Raw genomic sequence first — 21,677 nt, forward strand, 5'->3', positions numbered from 1 at the left:
GGCTCTCTGCTAGTAGCTGAAGGCTGTTAGGAAGTTCATTGCTGTTTTCCTATCATTAGTTTTTTAATTCAGTGGAAATTCCACAGAAAGGAAGATGAAAAATCTCTAATATAAATGTTCTTTAGAGGAGATTCTTTTCTGCACCATGCTTGAAAGTTAGAACTAGGATCTGTAACTGGTGGAAATCAGCACAAGCACAGTAGCTACAACAGAGCAATAACTAGCACAGCTTGAGAATCTGCCTCCACGCTTTTGAAGTGACTTGTGTGCTGGGGCACCTCTGATGTCCTAAGGGCCCAAGTTATCCCTGTTCAATAGATTTTCAGAAAATGCACAGTATTTGCCCCATAAGTGATGAAACTCTCTAAAGGTGTCTCAGTTGAGACAGCTCATGTACCTATTTTATTTTGAAAATTTAGAGCTAAACATATGCAGCTATATATCATCAAATGAGATCAACAACACTACTGTGTTAAGTAAATGAATGGTTTTCCAGTCCTTGGTATATTCAGGTAATAAGCTCTTGAACACCAGTCCCTGCTTTTTATAATGATGCACAGTACACCTAAGAATCTCCCCAAACCGAGACAGTCAGTTACAAGGGAAAACTGAGAACTGTAATGATGATGGCAAATAAAATGCAAGTGCAGCATGCAACAGATGAACTAAAACTTTATTAAAATTGGGGGGGGGGGGGGGGGGGGAAAGCTACTCTTAGTAGAGAAAAAGTAGCCAATGATGCCTGTAAGTTAGGGATCAAAGCTGTGCAGAAACAAAGATAAAAAGTTTGGCAATAAATGTGTTGACAGTTCCATGGTGGGAAAGTTGCATTTGAATTGTCAGAAGAAGGTCTCTGGGCTCTGTGATTTGCCGCTGCATGACCACAATGCCACTGTGGTTGTTCACTTTTTTTGTGGTGAAAAAACCCTCCTGGTTCCCGCTGATGATGGACAGCAGAATTTTATCCCCAGGGACAGCATTGGAAGGGCCCATGCGGAAAATGTCGGTGGGTACTTGAATGTTGGTAGGAAAAGAGAGGTGATAGTAGGTTATTCTCAGAGGCAGGCTCTGGCATTCCTTATTTTCATTACAAGGCAAGCGCTCACACCGACTGCAAGAAAAGTGAGAACACAAGACAAGAGGAAGATTAGCGTACATTTAGCAAGCGTGATAGGAGAGCAAGGGCAGTGGGGGTGGAAAAAGATACGTTGACTTGCATACTGTATCCTTCTTCAGCCTGGCACCTCAGTCATATTGCAAAGGGACATTTATTGAATAAGGATGAATTTGTCTGTAGCTGGTGCTTTTGGAGAAGCATTGCTATTTTCAGAAGCACTGCCCTTTCCTTGCATGCACAGGTGCATTGAATCTGGCATCTCAGCGTGTGTGAGAGTTTATTTGCATTTAGATCAGCTAAGCTCTCCCTAGGGAGAACACAGGCTTCCCCCCACAGCCCCACCCCTCACCCCCAGTTTTATTCTTTGTTGACAGGACATATGTTGACTAAAGAAAGAGGTCCTAAGTGGATAGTGAGTTGACTGTGTGGATGTCTGGCTGGATTTTAAGACTGAGCAAAGTATTCTGAAAACCACAAATGTACATGGAGTTGGTCTTTCTGGCAGAGAAGAGGCACTCTAGATACTGCACTATGTATGTTCATCCTCCGGCAGCATACAGAGCAATGCAAAAATTATTTCCAACACTGCCTGCCTGTTAAGGTTTATTTGCTTTGAACACAAACCTCCTTCCTCCTGATGTGGCAGAGTATTTCTCTGTGCTACCAGGAGAACCAGCCTAAGGCAGTCTAACACCCATCTAAGCAAGCACTGAAAACAAGATTCAACGGCCTGATGTCTCCAGCATGTGCCCTACACATTCAGTCCACTCTTACCCAGCCTCAAGTCACAGGAATGATGCTGGTGAGTCAGAATGTTGCCCTCTGCTGTTTCCCACCCTTATCACCAGGCACTGTATTACAGTGAAAAATCCAGAGAACTAGGAAGAGATCACCCATACAAGGTGAAAGTGAATAATGAACGCCAGCACTAGAAATCATGATCTCCATGGAGGGGGTAATCTCCTCCCTTTCTGTTACTGAGAACAGTGAAGTCTGTCCAGCAAAATACAACACAGACAGGTATGGGCATTAAAGTCACAGCTATTAAAGAATGTTGTAGTTTACCAGCACATTAATGAAGATCTGCCAAGTCGTGATACCTGGTGGGTTTGAGAAGCGTTTAAAGCATTGCATACAAGGAAAGTTTATATGAATTTCAGATTAAAGCTATACCCAAATCACCACATTCAAGTTGGTATATCTGAACATCCTCTCAAGACAAGTGCTTGGAAGCAGAGGTAGACATGACAATCTCAGACGGATGCTGACTTTGAAAAATTTGGGGATGATCAGGTTGTGCATTTACCTCCAAACCTGCCTCACACACAACTACGAATCAATTAAATTACATACAAGAGTCTCTCCACCCGAAAGCAATATTCAGTTCAGGTTCCAAAACCTCAGCCTGGGGACTATTTGCTTCTTTACTAAGAAATGTTCCAACATGAAAGCGTGGTTTGCTTCTTACTACCTCAAGGAAATGTGAGTGGCCATTTTATTTATTTTATTTCGACGTGTAAAACTGAGCTCCTATCAGGACTATCAACAGAACCGTGGCTCATAAGCAAGCCCCACTTCGTTGCCCGTGTACAGTGGCCTGAATTCCAGGAACTTCTCATTATATGCAAAATAAACATTTTCAAAAAGAGTAGTTAAAAGCACCTTCAGTTCTTCAATTAATGTGTTCTATGTTTTCTTTTAATACCACTTGCAAACGAAAGTACAAAGCAATTCTTTGAAGACTTAAATGCATTCTGAATTTTATTCATGTGTGTAAAGAGCACGCACAAGTCTTCACAGGATGGCCGGATAATTAGGTGTGGATACTCTTGGAATATGTTCAGGTGTAGTGAGTTCTGCATTCTTGTCTGAAATGTCATCAATAACTCCACTAAAGAGAATTACTTGGTTTTGTTAAAATCACGAGGCTACTTGGTTTTGCTGAAATCTTGAAGCAAGTCAAGACAGTTAATTTCTTAGTTGGAAATGCCTGCTTCATGTAAATCTCTTTGGAAGCTTGTACATGCTCATGAGCACTTACATGCTCATAAAAATGCCCCGATTTATTCTTTTACAAAAGCCAAATACCTTTTATAATAATAGCCAGAAATTTCTAGGGGAACAAAATACCAATGCTCCCAGCTTCCTAAGATTTGAAAAAGGACATTCTGCTGATTCAGAAAGTTATTTGTGGAGACAGATGTGCCTGAAGCTAGGAGCTAGAATTATTCAAAATTCATCATCTTTTATCTTATTCTTTGGTGGGGCACACTACACACTGCACACTTCACTATAGGTTTTGTTAATGTGCACTAATTGTTCCATCAAATAACCACAAAGGAGAGATAGCAAATATTATTGCTTTCAAGAACCAGAGTTCGTTCTGGGGTCACGCACCACAAAGGCAATAAGCAATGAGCATTTAAATCCCAATGTACTCTCTAGACCTTATTTAAATGCTTCCCTTCAGTGGGCAGAAGAAAATCATACAGCGGGGAAATACACTAACCTACTGGTAGTGAGCACGCAGCTCAAGAGCCCAGCTGCTGCTCCAGCTCCGTGGCACCTCAGGACGGACGAGCTAGCCACACAGCTCCCGCGGCCGGGCCACCATGCCACATCGCTGTGGGAGAGAGCATGAGGGACCCGGCGGCAGAAGGGAGCGCTGTGCAGGCAGCGAGATGCTACCAGAGAAACCCAACCTGGAGGCCGATAAAACGTGCACCGCTTTGCAGTGAGGCAGTTGTATACGCATCTTCGCAAACCTCTGTGATTAGGCACATGGGCTAGAAAGATAGACATACGCTGCTGCTGAACACTTGTTCCTGAATTTGCTTCTGATTATTTTAGCTCACTTACTACTCTATTCTCTTATGTTTATTTAAGCAGCTGAAATACTAGTTTCAAATTACTCTATTTTGAATTTCACGTACCAAACACCAGTTACTCATAAAGGAAAACTATCAAAACTAGAGTGATTCCATTTTTAGATGATGAATACAACCTTTCCTAATGGAGAAATGAGGAGAAAATATTTTCTGCCTTTCCTCCTGTTGATTTCTGAGCCTGGTGTTCACTCCATTGTGCTCAAAGGAGTTGAGTGGTACACAACAACTCCTCATGTACTGAAGGGAAAAGAATGTTTTATTATGGCTTTGTAATTTACTTCATACAGGGAAACCATCTCAACATGCTGAAAAAATAACCAGGTCTTACTACCAAACTATACACCACACATCTCTGAAATTCAACCCTGTAGATTTCTGGGACTGTAGCAATCTTCTGGGCCTCCTAGAACATACACCCCTCCATGGGCACTCGCTCAGGCTATCATTGGTGTGTACTTCTCTTCAGTCGGCTGCACCACACCTTGAGGTCCAGATGAGCCATCAGCCAGGCTGTATCACCACATCGTGCATCTCCACATGTATGTTAATACAGCAGCTGTGTAGGGAAGGAAGATTATTTTGGTCTTAAAGAGACCAGAACTTCAAGGGAATGAAACCAACTGATGGTTGGTTTTCACAGATATTTCTTAACCAGCAGAAAATCTGGAGTCCTGCTTCAGGCTCAGGCCAGAATACAGTATACAGCAGTACAGCAGACAGGGTGGACAAACACCCTGCATATTCCTCCTGTCTGGAGCTGGAAAGTGTCAAGGAGTTTTCAAGCTACAGAAGACACAGACCAATCTTCATTTTGCCCTCAGCACCGAGCCTTTATGTCCTATCCTCGTCTCCATCTGTCTTTCCCAACCTGGCTCCTCCTTCCCATCCTCTTTCCTTCCCTACTGCCCTTCCTGTTCACTCACACGTCTGGCATCAGGACTGTCTACTCAGTCAGTGCCAATCCTACTCTTACTCCATCCTCTCCTGGCTGACACGTGGTTCTCTCAGTTTCTACTTCACAGCCCTAGTCACAAGGCACACACCACTATCTTCAGTATCTTTATGCAGCCATCCCAAATTATTCCTTGCTCCGATGGTCTTCATCCAAACCTGGCATCAATCGCCCTTAACCATAAGCTCTTGGCTCCTGTGGCTGGCTGGCTTCCCCCTTGTCTCTAAATTTTTTACCCAATTTTACCTTCCACCCCTCAAGCATCTCACAGATTCATTCTCTGCACCTGGCCATACCTTCAGACCCTTCCCTCCCTACATCCAGCCTCCTTATCCCTACGTACGCCCTTCCTTCTTACCAAGTCGGCTCTTCTCTCACCCGTGCTAGGAACAGCTTTCTTATCTGTGGAGTCTGGGTGGTCTTTGAAAGCACAGAAGAAACAGGCTCTGGGGTTGTCAGGGCTGGCGGCACCTGGCCCAAGACAGACGGGAGCTGGCATTATGGGGGAGATGTGGCTATATGTGGGAGCAGACTCAAGACAGTCTGTGGAGTTGGTACCTGCACATTTTAGACCGCTTTGAAGAGCTGTAAGAAGCTCAGGTCTGCTAAATCAGAAGAGAATTGTTTGTTGCCAAAAAAGAAAGACCTTTCCACTAATATGAAGAAGTAAAATTGCACTGAGGAAGATAGTAAAACACAAAGACAGATTGCCACTGAGGCTATGAAATCCTTACTGTTCAAGGACCTGAAGTACTTAAACAAACAACTCTCAGAAACTAGTCCAGGTAGTCCTGACTGTTTTGGCAAACAGGGATAATTAAGATTACCCATCAGGGTCCTAATTTCCTAAGGTTTATGAAAAAAGGCTAAATGCAATTTTATAGTTTGTAGTTTCAGAGGGTTTTGGTAAGGATGACAAGAAGTGCAAAAGTAATCTCCTAACAAATCTCAGATTTCTGCTCCAAAACATGACAGCAAAAATAAAGAAAAAAAAAATCACCAAAATGTTTTAAACACAGAAAACAATGGGTTCTTCACTACCATTATTCTTGGAAATGAGTGAACTGCTTTGGATGAAATTTGCCAAAACTTAAGCCTGAGTCAGACACCTGGCACATAGATTTTCAGGTGTTTGTTACGTTTTGGCAAAATTCTAAGCAGTTAAGAAGAGGTCCTAATAATGAAAAGTGACAGGCAACCTTAATAATACGCAGACGTCTAGAATACAACAATATTTGCCTATCCGGCAGCACACCTTTCTGACACGCCGCCATAACTGCTTCTTTATCTTTTCTACTATTTTTCTTGGCTTAAATATTACAAATGTTAGACTTCAGTGTCACAGAAAAAGAATTTAATTGTTATGCAATTTGAAAACAAGAAGCGTTTGGCAAGGCAGTACAGCAAGTTAAGTCCTATTGTGAATAGCAGTAGATCTTAACTATCCTTGGAAAAATACCAAGCCTATAGGCTGATGAAAGGGGGAAAAAAAGCAGAATTTAAGCAAAAGAGGTAAGACCTTCAATAAAATTTTTATCATTAAGGTAAGTTCCGGGAACTTTGCTGGTCTTTGGGGAAGGTTACACCACCTGTTTCATCCTGAAGCTCAGAGTATACAGCATCCCAAGCTTTCAGTCTGTAGCATGGAATGATCCTGCGATTGCTTCACCTGATGAAAATCGCCACTGCAACAGCCACCATGCAAAAATCTCTGCTTTAAAAGTAATGGGTAAGGAAGGTTCTGGATCACTGAGGGCTGCTGCCTTACATATGGATTTTAAGGAATAATAAGAATGAACAAACTCAGATTTGCAGGACTGAGGCCTATTAAATTATAGCTGTTCCAAAGAAAATACTGGAGAGTAGGCTAAAAAATCCCACGAGGTGCCAACTTGATGGGAGTGGAAAATGTGTTGTCTTTCTTATGATGTGCCAAGTAGGTGAAAGTGGAATGCATTTTGAATAAAAAGGAGAAGAAAATGATATCGTGATAGATACGATGTTATGAGAAGCCAACTATTTTGATTGTAGAGTCCTGGCACAAGGTTGGGTGAAAAAGTGATTTAATGTCATTATCATGCAAAATCTAACGAAGATATGCTAGCTATCAGCTATGTTGGGTTAGATATGCCAAAAATAAATGATTCAATAATATGTAAATTAGTTTGGACGTAAAATGGGTGCTAAAAGATCTGTCTAATGAAACTGCTCTCCAATGGGCACAAGGTAATACAGTACATACACCCTGATTCTGGCATGCTGGTGTAATACTTGTATACTGGGTACAAACGAGAGTAACTGTCTCCCCACTGAACTAACTTGGACTTTTTGCAACAAAGATAATGAACTCATATTCTCTTTGGTTTATGCAAACACATTTTTGACAATAAATTTATTAACTCTGTAGCTGTTGAGAGGGAAAAACCTAATAAATGCAACAAGATAATAACTCAAGGAATTAAAATAATTAGAACTTCACTGAGCAGGTACAGGATTTGTGTCTGACTCATAGCATAATTATAGCCCTAGCACATCAGAAGAATCTCTCCCTATGACTATGAGTTAGGCAGAGTAAGCCATTACAGGGCCCCAACAACAGACACAAAACCCCCGATTCAGACATTCTACTACTTCCCAAAAACACGCCTTACATCTCAAATAGCCATTAACTTCAAAACATGCATGAAAAAATAGATAAGAAAGAGGATGAAATGGAATGTGTATGTAAAATGTGTATTTCATAAACTGAACTTTGCAGCTCAGAGATGTCCATAAAAATAGAAATCTGCTGTTTCTGCTTAGTTGCCCATTGCAAATGACTTTTTTTTTAAATTAGGATATGAATGAACCCACAATATTACAAATGAGTATCTGCATCACGAGGCACTGCTTGTTTCTTGATGTGATGAACACAATTTAAAATTTATTTACTATTGACAACTGTCGGAATACAAGCATATTTTATAAAGATCTGGGTTTGTACCATGAACTCCCCCTACTGCATTCTGATCAAATACATCTGCTGTGACACTTTTATGGCATTTCACAGATTGTGGTTTAAATAGAAACTAATCTCCAGGAAGTCCCTCTGATGAAGATCAGCAGTAGCTTCATTCTACTGAGGAGGCACAGAGTACTCAATTTTATCTAAAAGACAGTAAGCATATGAGCACTGACTGTGAAAAGCAATAGCAGGCTGATGACAAATGTCATTTATCAGCTTTCCTCCCTAGCTGGTGGAGCATACACTTACCTGGGTATGGGGCACATGGGGAAGACCATGGAGCAGCCTTTGGAAGAATCACTGGAGTACAGGTGGTCATAAAGCCACAGGGTGGGATGAAAAGCAGTCACCCACACCACCCATAAACTCTAGCTATGCAACTGAAATCTTGCAACAGCTTCGCCACTTTGCTAGCACCACTTGATGGCTCTAAATGAGCTGCCAGCTGCCCCTCCTCCCAAAGCTGTCTCATATTTTCAATACCAGAATGCACACACTTTCTCTGAGCTAGGTTAAGAGACAGAAATAGGAGCAGCAGCAGCTAACACGCCACCATTTCTAGGATATTCCCAGCTTTTTTTAACAGAGGTGAAACAGTGCTAAAAATAAGACATTCTTGCAATACTTTGTAACAGCACTGGGAAGAATTCAGAGAGGGAGCCAACAAGAACTCTCTCAGTGGAATGTAATAGTAATGAAAGACGATGTGTGAAAGGAAGTAAAAGTGAGAATTTTGAAGCTTAATGTAGCCTTCCTAACAGGCTGCCTGCAAGGCAGACAGGGAGAATGTCTGCTTATAGCTCTAGAGATCATTACAACACGAACCACTGGCATGTGGCATTTTTTTAAGTGAATACCTTTTTCTCAGACTGCAAGAGGAGCATGAGAAAGGGAACAGACCTGTGTGTGCAAACCATAGGGAAAGCCTACCAACAACATACAGATTTGCCAGAATCCATTATGTATTCAGTCAGCAGTGGCATGACATAAAGGAGATCACTCACCAAAAAACTGTTCAACCTTGAAAAAGAAATTACTTACGTATCTCCTGACTTGCGGTAGTTTTCTGGGCATTCCAAAGACAGACAGCGAAAGCCCCCCTGGATGTTAAAGCAGGTCTCATTGAAAGAGCAGTTATGGCTTTCTGCAACACATTCATCAATATCTGCCAAATGGAAAAAGGTGGGTGTATTAAACATAAGCCTTTCCTCTACTTGCAGGTGCCAAATGATTAAAGCAGGGGTCCTCAAACTTTTTAACCAGGGGGCTGGCGCGCGGATGAAGTGGCAGGCAGTCATCTGCGGCTGCTTGGTTTCCCCCCCAACCCCCGGCGGGGGGGTGGGGTGGGGGTGGGGGTAGGGTGGGGGTTCTGTAAATACCGGGGGGCGGATTGAGGACCCTGGGGGGCTGTATCCAGCCCACGGGCTGTAGTTTGAGGACCCCTGGATTAAAGCATCATAGAGGTACTACAGAACATGGGGTGCAACTAAACATTATTACAGGACTGGAAGGGAAGGGCAGGAGAACAAAAAAGAAGAAAACTAACCCAAACAACAGGCAAGAACAGGAAAAGGAAGAGCAGCAGTGCCACTAAGTGGACAACATCTAAATATTTGCTGTAACATTTACAGCATGGTATTTCCTTTTAATAGCTAAACTAACTCATCATACCATTTCACAGTGGGAATCTTCATCTTCAGACTTACAAAGAAGTATTCTCTACTACATTCTACAGTTTATAAGAGAGATTTTCTGAATATTTATTATAAAATACTGGTTTCTTCAGATTTCAAGCTCTTCACGGCTTTACCTATAATGTTGCCGGAAAGGCATTTTTTTAAACACAAAAACTTGCTAGAACTTTTTAGAAGTCCACAATCCAGTTGGGTCTCCCTGCAGTTATTGAACTCACCTTGGCAATTTCGTGCATTGGGTGCCAACCTGTAACCAGTGGAGGGACAAGTACACTGAAAGCTCCCAGGAATATTGATACATCGAAAGGAACAGATATGCCCTCCAGTAGGTAAAGCACATTCGTCAATATCTGCAAGAAGAAAACCACCACTAACTTACTACGTGTCCAAGACATTCATCCAGGTGCATACATACAGTGTTCCCACTGCAAGCTTCAAACACAATTTCATGATTCTAATTGCTGGGCAAGGAAAAGGATCATCAGATATGTGTGGTTGTAGTCTATATAGACAGTCAGGAATAAAGGGAAGTGTGAAGACAATTAGAAGAAATATAAGGGCCCGAGAGACAAAGTGATGGCTAAGCAATTTACAGTGACATGTATTGTAGTACTTTACAAAAAGGAGGGAGGGAAATAGTTTTATCTTCCTTCTTACAAAAAGGAAATTGAGATGAGGTGTTCTGCCCAAGGTCTTTCTGTCTAGTGAGTCCTAGAGACCTAAGTCCAAACTCAGAATCTTGCCCACGAGGTCACACCCACATCCTTGTATTTGAGAAGAACCTACTCTCACATTAGTGCAGAACCAGCCAAAAAAAGAGGATATATAAAATACTGCCTAAGTAATATTATATATTACATTTGTAACATGTAAATGCATTTGTATCTTCACTTGTTGAAGTGAACTAGAAATTCTTAGTTCCTCAGAAAAAAAACACATTTCTGGCAAGTTGCAAAAGTATGCCAAGCTACAATGCAGTGTAATCAGCACAAGCAGAAATATTTCTAGATGAGGACAAGGGTGTGACACCTTCATTAAATATTGTTTCATAGTTCCACAGGAAAATACCAAAGAGAATCAAATGTTAAAATGAAACAATTACAGGTATATGGAATTGTTCACGTATGTCATGGTGAGAATAAGAAATGCTCACTCATCCATCTGTGTAACGACACTTACCTTCACATGAAATCCCATCTATGTCACTAAGTTGAAAGCCACGGCGGCAGTAACACTGATAGGAACCATACACGTTAGCACACTCTTGACTACAGGGGCTGCTCTCACATTCATTTAAATCTGAAATGCAAAATTATATACCTGAATACCAAATTTCTTGCTTTATTCATCACTCCTACTACAGGACTAATACAGAAGTTTGGAAGACCATTTTTTTAATTGAAAGAGGATGGTATGGATGTCACTGAGTAAGCTGGAAATACAGGGCTTTGGGTGCATTGCTCTCAGCAAGGTCTGGCAGTATACGTTAATCTGCGCTGTGCTATCATTTCCCACTGTCCCTCAAGGTGTGTGACTTGGAGGGAATCTTTAGGACCACACTTGTGTTTTTATATCTGGGTATCAGCAAGGCTGGTATTGAAGGTCTTGAATCTGGTCTAGCTGAATCACCCTTCAAAATGCAGTAAACGCAGACCCATACAGCTCTGCATGATCCAGACCAAGGGCAACATATTTGAACTGTGGGCTGCACTGGCTTTGATTAATCATAACAGCATTCATGTAATCAAAGACACCAACTGGGCTGATTTCCCATGCCATTCCAGTGCAGTCTTACAGGCTAAAATCAAACAGAAATGGCTTAACAGCAATGAGCTGTATCTCTCTATATAGCCAAGGCACAAGACAGTCATACCTTCACATGACCTGCCGTCAGTCGAAAGTTTGAATCCCATAGTACAAGTGCAGTAATAGGAACCAGGAGTATTTTCACACTTGTGAGCACAAAGGCGACCTGGATAGCGTCTGCATTCATTGATATCTGCAATGATAAATATATAGAGAGGTCTATGTATTGGCTAGCTTTACTGCAGTAGTAGTCTGAACAAGAATGTGGTCCTAAAAGTTTGATTTTTATTTTCCAGATCGAAATTTCATACTAGAGAGGGAAGGACTTGCTCAAAAGACTCATTTAGAAGCAACCCAGTGCATAATTGAATTAGATCTATAAAGAAGAAAGATGCTTTGATCTTCCAAAGGAATGTTTTGCTGTAGGTGCATATAAAAATATCACAGAAAACAATTGCACACTCTCAACATCTTAACTTTTAAAAGGGTAACAGATAAAATGTTGACAATACTAATAGTTTCCTTTGAAGTATCAGCAGTTCTTTAATATGATATTAGATATATACAAATAATACAGTAGTCAATTTTACATTCAGATGAAAGAGGTTAGGCAGAAAGCAGTAACATTCTTTATGCAGGATCTTTTTTTTAAAATGCGATGGCTGCATGTATTTTAAATCGATAGGTGCAACTTACCGATACAAGTTCTACTGATGACATCAAAAGAATAGCCAGATTTGCACTCACAACGGTAATTGCCTGGAGCATTTATGCAAACATGTCCTTCTCCACAAGGCTGATTAGAGGATGAGCACTCATCCACATCTAGAAGAAGGAGAAGTGATCGAAAAGTACACTTCTGAGCATGCAAGTTGAGAAAAGAGCAACATGTTTGTGTCCCCTAGTAGCTATAAAGTGTTTCATAACAGCAAGATTTTGATCTAGCTCTCAGCTCCCACAAGACGATCAGTCACAAATCCAAACTACTCTTACCGAAGCAGGTTATTGCTCAGGTGTCCTGTTAATGTTGATGGACTTAGGAATGAAATCAGGAAATCAGACAACCTTTGGAGGAAATCAGGTGCAAAACTGTTTTATTATGCACACTCAATATTCACGGATCAGATCTTCAGCTGATGCCAGAGAGCCACGGTCAGTAGTGCTTTGATAAGCCATTTACAAGAATTGAAGACACATGCAAAACATACCTCTCTTTGCAAAAGCCACTTTATTTAAAAGCCAGCCAAAGGCATATATGCCTTTCAACATTACTTGAATGGCTTCTAAGGGCATGGGCCTTGTGTTATACCTCTGTACTGGGGAGATTTGAGACTATACAGCATTGTTCCAATACACCAATATAGTCACAATGTCATGTTTTGGAGGATGATTATCATTTCTCCTCAGAATACAGGGTTTCATTAGTTATATGAAGGTCAGAGAGTGGATCCTTGTCATTCTTCACTTGTTGGGACTGCCATGAGGGAAAGAACAGAATCAAGAATTCACTGTGACAATGAGAAAAACTTGGGCAAAGCGCAAGAAACTAGTAAACAAATGATCAATGTGATTTATTTTCTTCATACTGTTTTTTTCTTCCAAACTGCTACTTACCTACACATCTTGTTCCATCTTCATTGAGATGATAACCTCGACCACAGCTGGGTGAGATTCGCTGGCAGGTATATGAACCATCGGTGTTGATACATATCTGTCCAGCTGGGCATGGCGTGTTGGTGCTGAGGCATTCATTGATATCTACAAGAGCACAAGTCAGTGTAACTATCTGCTGTCTGAAGATGTTTAAGGCAAGATGCTTTCCTGATGTAATCCTTCAGAGGTTTACATCCTGATGTAACCCTTCAGAGTTTAAAAAGTTCTGCCCATGGGAGAATACAACTATTCATGCCATTTAGCTTCACCAACATAACGTTTCCAGGGTGAAGATCAGGAAGAAATTTCTGCCTATTGTCCAGATGTCCAGTTTGAGAGGCTCAGATCCAACTGAAAAGCAGTGGAAACTGGGCACAGAACTTGTATCTGTTTAAAAGCCTTTGAAAGTCTCCCCCAAACACACAAGAAGATGATCAACATTTTTTTTCACCAGCTCAACCAGTTATGCTGGGCTCTGTGGGTTGCGGCTCACGGTGAATGAGCTATTTGGTAGTACATGCTCACATAAGTAGTAGCTGACTCCATTTTTGCAGAGAGATAAACCACTGCTCACGAGTATTCACCGCGAGTACCTTACCTTGTCTTACGGTAAGCTGTCCATGTAAATACATAAGAATGTGAATAGCTTATTTATGTATTCACAAGACTATGCAGCCCTCTACCATCCATCAAATGGATGTCTGGTTTTTTACAAACCAGACATCATACCACTTTGTGACAAAGACAACCTTTGCCTGGAAGCTCAGAAAATTTAACGAGACTAAGCTGTAATTAGTGTGATCTGGTATGGTGTATCTAGCCAAGAAGGTAAGGAACATCAGCAAAGTCCAGCTTCACCCAAGTACTTCTCTGCCTCGAATTTTCCCAACTATTTCACCATCATTTTACATAGTGGTACTGTTAAGTGTTGAAGAGGTACTGCTTTCCAGTTGGTACGGTAGGGTGTTAAGTACAGCATCCAGCTTGCAAAGTGTTGGCTGCCTGGAGATGGGGCAGGGGATGTAGTATAACATGAAACTTTTCAGCCAGGCCTATCCCAGCTCACAGAGTGTACAATTTTCAAGTTACAAAGACAATGGAAAGACAGGAAAGTTACACACTTTTTCCTTCAACAGCACACAGGGCAGCATTTGGTTCAGTGTGTAAAATCAACCTGTGAAATTGTTTTGGTAAATATTTTGAGCAGATGCATTTTAGGGGATATAACTATCCCTGCTGCAAACTGATATGGCTTTCCTGATGTCAGTGAAGGCAAGCTAACTAGTAAGTGCTGTAGACCTGGCGCTAGCTATGGCAGATACAAGTCTTCAAAGGGTTTGCTGTGCATGGCCCCCCCTTCATTTTAAAGGCTGCAATTTTGTTTTCAGTCTCAGGGCTTCCAGTGTCAGATTTCGGCACTACAGGGTACAATATGGTCAGGAGAATGGCGGTTTGACAATGAGCTAGAGCTGGCAGCTGCTGCTGCTCAGCCAGTTCCACGAGTCCAAGACACGCTATGCCGATGGGGGAATTCAAAGTTAAGTTGAGACTTGAAAATACTACTCAAGGGAATAACTGATAGATTTGTAGGTCACATTAGACCATTTAGAGTCTGCTGGAAACCAGTAATTCTAACATATTTATATGAAGGTTATAATTCTGTTTTGTAGGAGATTTGGAAACAAGGCATTAGTCCAATAGATTGTAATTTGTCCTTAAAATAAAACTCCTCTCCGCAGTGTGTTGTCATACAAAGTAAGATTCTTGATAGGCTATAACTAATGGAGGACAGGTCTGGAAAGACCTACATACCTGTAAAACCACACACACTAATATCAACAAAGTGTGTTACAGAGGATGTCATAAATTACAGTTTTCTATACTAAGCTTTAGCTAAAACATTTTGGATAGAGGGAGATAAAACACATCACAATTTTTTTACAGATTTTGTTTCAGCTAAAATACCCAAAGACTTAAGGAAAATGTTCAAATGCAGCTAAGTACCTTAGGTAACCAAATCTAATTAAAAATAGTTTTTAAGTCTTTAGGTAAATGGTTTTAGTCTGTAAATCTTACCTGTGGAACCAAGCCGGCCTTTAAAGGAGCAGAAAAAGCACATAGCAGAGCAATGCATAAATGCATGAAGAATGACTTGAGAAGCTCAGAACTCACCCAGTGAAACTACAACTTATCTCATAGGCAACACTTAAATATTCACTGAGATAAGAACACGTCTTACCAATACAGTTGCCTAGTGCATCTTGTATAAACCCATTCATGCACTGTAGCTTGGGTCGGCAACGGAAAGATCCTGGAGTATTCTGACAGATAAAATCGGGGGGGCAGTTATGAGTACCAGTCTCACATTCGTCAATATCTAGTACACCACAAAAAAAAAATTGTTAGCAGGAGTATGACAGAAGCTTTACCTTCACACATAAAACAAATACATAAAAAATGAGACAAATAATCCTCAGCATACCTTCATGCAATTCAATGCGGTGACCCAGCACCAATCTGACCAACTACCTCAAACAGTATCTCAGTAAAACCAGGTATGATAAGTTAAGGGGGTTTTGTTGTTTCATTATTAACATTATATGTAGGGGGGTATATGTGTTTATTATGCTTTACAAGTTTAGCTCTCACAACTAAATGATTCAAATCGATTATAGATCACCTGAAGCATCATGTTCAGCCGTGTTCAGTCTCAATTCAGCAGTGCGCTTATACACAGGCTCAGCTTTGAAGTCAGTAAGATTTAATTGTATGTCCATGTGCAATTTTAATTTTAACCTTAGATCCAATGCAGACATTGTTCATTTCTTTCATAAGTGAATTAATTGGCCTTGATTCTCATCCATGTTAAGGCTTGCAATATCCTTGCATTATTGTGCTTTAAAATGCACATAAACATGATTTCTCCTCACTTTAATATTCCGTTCTGGTTCGGAACAGACAATAAATACTTGTAAATAAATGATGGTTCAGATAAAGCAGACAAAGGCTAATGAGGCTTGGTTCACAAATGTAACCCTGTCCACATAAAAGCAACTGAAATTAAATGTCTGCCACCTTGCAACGGGATGAGATCTCCTAAACCTATTAAATTACAGAAACGTTCTAGCAACAGGATGCCTCAGCTTTCCCATTTATGCAGTTGGCAGAACAGTAGATGCAACTGCTTATCCCTAGAGCTTTGTGAGACATAAATAATGATTGTGGAGAGCGTTTTTAAGTTTAGGATGGGTTAATACTGAATTGGGTTCAGCAGGGTTCTACATCTTGCAAAACTCTGTCATTTTAATTGGCATTTAAAAGTCATAATGAAGCTTATTCATTTTCTGTTTTAATCACTATTAACATAACATTAATAATTAACATTATTAAAATATCTTATCCAGATAAGAAATTTCTAGCATTGATGGCACGCATAATTAACTCCATGTACTCCTTTTTTTCCACCAGAGAAAGATTGTTTATACTTGCTTGTAAGCTATCTGTTGGCCTAAATCTGATGTCATTCAAATCAGCAGAAATTTTACTTCAAAGGGATCAAAGTTAGACCACGATACTTTGGAAAACGCTGTATGTTATGCAGGTTTTGCATTGGAATTTGTTCATCAGCTTTTTTTATTCAACCTATTATTCATCATTGATAAGTTCCTACAATTAAACCTTACCTAGAATTTTGGTTGAGTTAATTTACCTGGTGGAATGAAATTAATCTGTTTATAAACAATTCTAAGCTCGGGGGGAACAGACTTTCTCATAATGGAAACCAATTCCACATCAAGTGGAGTTTGCTGCTAATTCATATCTCTGCAAAGGTAGCAAGTTCTGGATGCACACAACAGCACACTTTATGCTAGATGTAACTTGAAATCAGTCTTTTCTTTGGTAAAAACCCCTATTACCCTTGTTTTCAAATACAGCTAGTCAAGAACGGTGCTTTTAACCTTTTTCCATTTTTAAATCCTTAAGGCTGTTGTTATTAAGAAATTAATCCCTTTGTAACAAATTTAAACCTCCTGAGGATAAAGACTTACATTTTTTTAAAGATGCATTTACTTTAGAGTTTTCAAATTTAATCACCTGGTCACTCCATTTGCCACACTTTGTTTCACACTCTGAAGTGTGCAAAATTGATTCTTTCAGGTGAAACCAAACCATTAGATACGCTCCAGGGGAAGGACTCGGGCACTTCACTCACTAACGAGCCACCAATTCGCAGGACCAGACTAGAGCAAGCCAGAAGTAAACACTAAAAAAAAGTGTGAGCGCTGGGCCTTCAAAATCAACTGTTTCAGCCCACAGGCCAGCTCCTACTGTGCAACACAACTGTGCAATACAACAAGCCACTGTCAAACAGATGTAGTTATCTCTTCTATCCTTTGTAGTATCTCTTTGTAATATCTCTTCTATCCTTTGTAATAGCCCACAGAGAGCCTGATCGGGTATCTACAAGGTGACAGGTGGAAAACTACTGTCCTGGAAGAATGAGCACTGTCTGTGTGTCCCTGCATAACTACAAGTGTATTTACCAAAAGTAGAAGAGCATGACGTGATGACATACTTATTTTTTCACTTGAGTATGGAAGATTGCAGCTTCTCTGCACAGGACGTACCTTTGCAACGACTGTCATCCGTTAGTTCGTAACCAGTTCCACAGCTCGTGTCCCGCTGACAGCGGAAGGATCCTAATGTATTGACACAGGTTTGTCCAATCCCACAGCTGTGTGTCCCAGTGATACACTCATTAATATCTAGAATATGCAAAATGATTTAAAAAAAAAAAAAAAGGAGAATATATAAGAAATATGAAATCTCTGGGAAGATATGAAGTCAAAGGCCGCAGGCACACCTCCAACCAGTTGTTACTTGGAGCATCAGGATACAAAGACTGGTGTGGATTTGGCCTCACACTCACAACACAGCTACTTATCTTGTGGTCAGAGTGTGAACCAGTAAAAGTATTTTGGCCCTGTTGGTAACAGGACTTACGACTGCTGATTTACTGTACTTAAGAAAGAGGAGGGAGTTGTCCTGAGTGAGAGCAAAGGGCTAACATCATCTGACTAGGTCCAGTAGCAGATGATTGTAGTGACTATACGAATAAGGCAAACTTTAACAAATCCTTCCCTTGCTCTGCCTCCCACCAACATATGGCTTAGGGACTGCCCAGGCCACAAGTTGCAAGTTTCTACTTTAGAGCTACTGGTACACATTTCTTCTGTGAATTTTTTTCATTTTCTCTTTCAGTGCATAAGAAAATTTAGCATCCATGTGTACCAAATGTAAAAGTTCTTCCTTTCTGTATTTCACACTAGGTTAGCGTTAATCTGACCAATCATCAATATCTGTTTTACATTCTGAAGTTTGAGAGCTTCAGTCTGAGCTACTTACCTAGACTCCCTTTTCAGTCAAGGACAGAAAAAGGCACTCCTGATGAGTAAAGCTTTTCATCCTGGAACAGCTACACGGAACAGGCAAGACGAACTGTGCCCTGGAAATGTTTATTGCTCTGATAGCAACAACAGCTAGGCTAACTATCTAGGAGCGAAAGACTACATTGCACACGTCTGAAGTCAAGTGTGATGAGCTCTATCCCAGCCCATTTCATTTGATGTCCCTTTAGCTCTTCTTCTGGGAGAAACTTAACAATTCTTCTCCTTTGACTATTCCCATGCTACTCATGATATCCAAAACTTTCATCCTTTCTGGCAATTGTGTCCTTAACAAGCTGAGGAATCCTACTCTCTTTCATCTGCCTTATCCATTGCTACCTACTAATAAAAGGGAACCAGTATTTTAATTTGGTTTTATTCACAACAATAATTCAAGATCTTCTGCCTCTTCTTCACCGTAAATCCTCCATCTCTTCTACTGATTCCTTCCTAACTCCACCTTCCCACAACTCTCACTCCAACACTCCATTAAAACCAACTTCTTGTGATCTCACCTCTTTCTCCAGCTGGCATAAGCATATTCTGATCTCTCCTGTCTGCATCTTTTTTTATTTATTCTTGCTCTTTTAAAACAGGGACGTTGATAATTGAGGCAATGGTTTTATTTCTTTTACCTTCACAGTTGACACCATCTGGCTGAAGCTGATACCCAACAAAGCACGAGCAGACGTAACTGGATCCTGTGTCTCTGCACTGTTGAGAACAGGGACCACCACCTAATTGGATATTTTAAGAAGTCTTACATAATTAAGAGGTTCTTCACCAGCACTGAAACAAACCATTAATTTACAGGACACTTGCTGTTTTATTTAGAAAAGCAGATAACTAAACACACACATACACAAAAGAAGGAAAGGGCTAAACACTGAAATTAGTGTTTGTAATCACTGGATTCTTTTAGTTCTAAAAATGAATACAACAAGGAAGTAAATCAAGGAGTTGTTCATAGCCCATCATTGTTAGAAGTTGAAGGGAAAATGCTGATAAGCTGAAACACCTCCTCAGGTTTTGGCTGGGAAATTAAAACTTTGTATGGTGATTACCATAAAATAAGAAAGACAAGGTGCATCACCATAAGTTAATGCAAGATTTTAACTATTAGCTGCATTAGGCTTTATTTTTAGCCCATCACTATTAGGACCATACTCCTGAATTACCTGTACCATATACCATTTTCCTATTCAGCAGGCAGGAAACATGAAAGGGAGAAGGAAGAGGGTATTGTGGGTGACAAAGGCTTCAGGGAACTTGAAGGAACCAAGACTTACTACTGGGGTACTAAGGACCTAGTGCAGGAGTCACAAAGGGTGTGAAAGAGAGCTGAGGTTATTCTGGCAGACAAAGAGAGAGAATACTGTAGGAAATTTACGCATCATCTGGCTCATCATCAAGAAAACTTACTTTTTTCCTGATCTTATTAAAAGATATATTTATATTAAAAACATTCAATATTCTCACAATAGAGAAAAGTTTATATAGTTCCAAATGCTTTTTGTAAGAGTATTGATATTCTTATTACAAATAGAACCTGTCATCTTCCGTTTTTCAGAATGGCTAAATAGGCATTGAACAAAAGGTCTGAGATAAGCATAATCAATGTGGGCAAATAGAGCTATAATACTTTAAATTTTTCAATGAACTAAAATATTTTTTTTTACAGTGCATGTCTCTACGAGGACAGGACCATTAAACCACCACAGAAAATTAGTTCTCTACGCAGTACTGGCAAAGACAATGACATGAGAAAGAACCATAGTTTTGAGGTTGAGATGGACAGCTACCACCTTCTGAACATCTGCTAATCCTGTGAGCTCCTGCTGGCCACAATAAAACCTATTGTGGCAGTGCTGGAAGAACAGAATTAATTTTCTCGTATACCATGAAGGTGCTCCAAAGCAAACTGCTGGTAGTTCCATTGCCTAGGAAATTGAAGTTTCCCCTGGTGAAGTTCAGAAAATCACAAGTAATTTTGACATGCCAAATTCATCAGAAAAGACACTGCAGACAGAAACTCTAATTTGTAATTAGTCATACCAATCCATCTCTTGCAGGCAGCCGATTAACTAACAAATCCAACAACTGATTACATAAAGAAATAATGCTAGGAAAATATGTAACACATTTTTCTGTGTCATCTCTTGTAATTAGCAGCTGAGACAAGGAGGAAAGCCAGTGCTGGCTTTGACTAGCTAATGACCTAGCAGACATTTCTATCCTCTCTAGAGTGTAATAGCTGTACCACATGCAGCACAGTAAATCATCTCTCAACTGGAATATAAGTCTATTAAATTGATTTTATCCTAAATACATTACTTAGTTCTGAAATGCTTGTAGAAAATAATAAATCACGGCTGTTTTAAGTTTACAGACATGTAAATCACATGTGACAAGCAATAAATCAGAATACTTAGCAGAACAATATCCCAATAACGCGTTCTTCCCAGGAGGCAGAACAGCCTGACTAATGAGGACAATAGCTGCTTTTCTTCCTCTTTTTCAGGTGATGCATCTCAAAAGGAAACAAGTTTCATTTCATATTCAGTCATCCTGATCATCCCAAGAGGAGAACAAAAGAATGCACGTATTTAATATAGGATCCCCATGTTCTGAAGAATCCAAAGTAATCCACGGGTTCAATGGGTAACACCTCTGAGGTACTGCCCATGAGCAGTTAAATGAAAGTGAAATGTATAGTCTAAGCTTCAGCTGGGTAAGAAAAACTGCACTATGGGAGACAATGCCTCCCTTGTATTTGAGAACTATTAAGGCATCACACGGTGGCCTACTATTTCTTAGAAGGGATCTTCATTTTGTTATTTTTACCCATAACTAGCCTAGGCAAAAGGTTTTGGCTAATCTCTAGATCTAAATTTGCTTCACTTTTACTGCAGGCAACCACAAAAGAGCTAGCTAACAGGACTAGTCACCTGGCTTACCTCTGCAGCCATCATGCAGATAAGGATCTTCTTGGTCTAGTTCCTCCTTTGAAATTTCAACTAAAAAGAGGAGATATAGGCATTAGAGGAGAAAGCACTTTTCTTCTCACAGTAAAAAGCTGCTTGCTTGAGATGGGACTCAGAGCAGGGTTTTGGATA

At 40.3% G+C, this 21,677-nt stretch overlaps 1 protein-coding gene across 3 annotated transcripts in view; it reads right to left on the minus strand.

Annotated features, from left to right (window-relative positions):
* FBLN1 (fibulin 1) overlaps nt 1–21,677 on the minus strand; it is an 81,711-nt gene that overhangs the window by 29,095 nt on the left and 30,939 nt on the right. For 2 of the 3 annotated variants that reach the window (XM_040594440.1, XM_040594442.1), the window contains exons 5-14: nt 21,519–21,578; nt 19,197–19,298; nt 17,743–17,880; nt 15,354–15,491; nt 13,076–13,219; nt 12,158–12,286; nt 11,529–11,654; nt 10,835–10,954; nt 9,874–10,005; nt 9,003–9,126 (exon numbers count right to left, since the gene is read on the minus strand). In XM_040594440.1, the coding sequence (XP_040450374.1) occupies nt 9,003–9,126; nt 9,874–10,005; nt 10,835–10,954; nt 11,529–11,654; nt 12,158–12,286; nt 13,076–13,219; nt 15,354–15,491; nt 17,743–17,880; nt 19,197–19,298; nt 21,519–21,578 (1,213 nt within the window). Of the gene's footprint in view, nt 1–656; nt 1,112–9,002; nt 9,127–9,873; nt 10,006–10,834; nt 10,955–11,528; nt 11,655–12,157; nt 12,287–13,075; nt 13,220–15,353; nt 15,492–17,742; nt 17,881–19,196; nt 19,299–21,518; nt 21,579–21,677 lie in introns of those variants that run through there. The other variant, XM_040594441.1, reaches the window with a different exon arrangement.

Source organism: Falco naumanni, chromosome 5, assembly GCF_017639655.2.
Source record: "Falco naumanni isolate bFalNau1 chromosome 5, bFalNau1.pat, whole genome shotgun sequence".
Lineage (NCBI taxonomy): Eukaryota > Metazoa > Chordata > Aves > Falconiformes > Falconidae > Falco > Falco naumanni.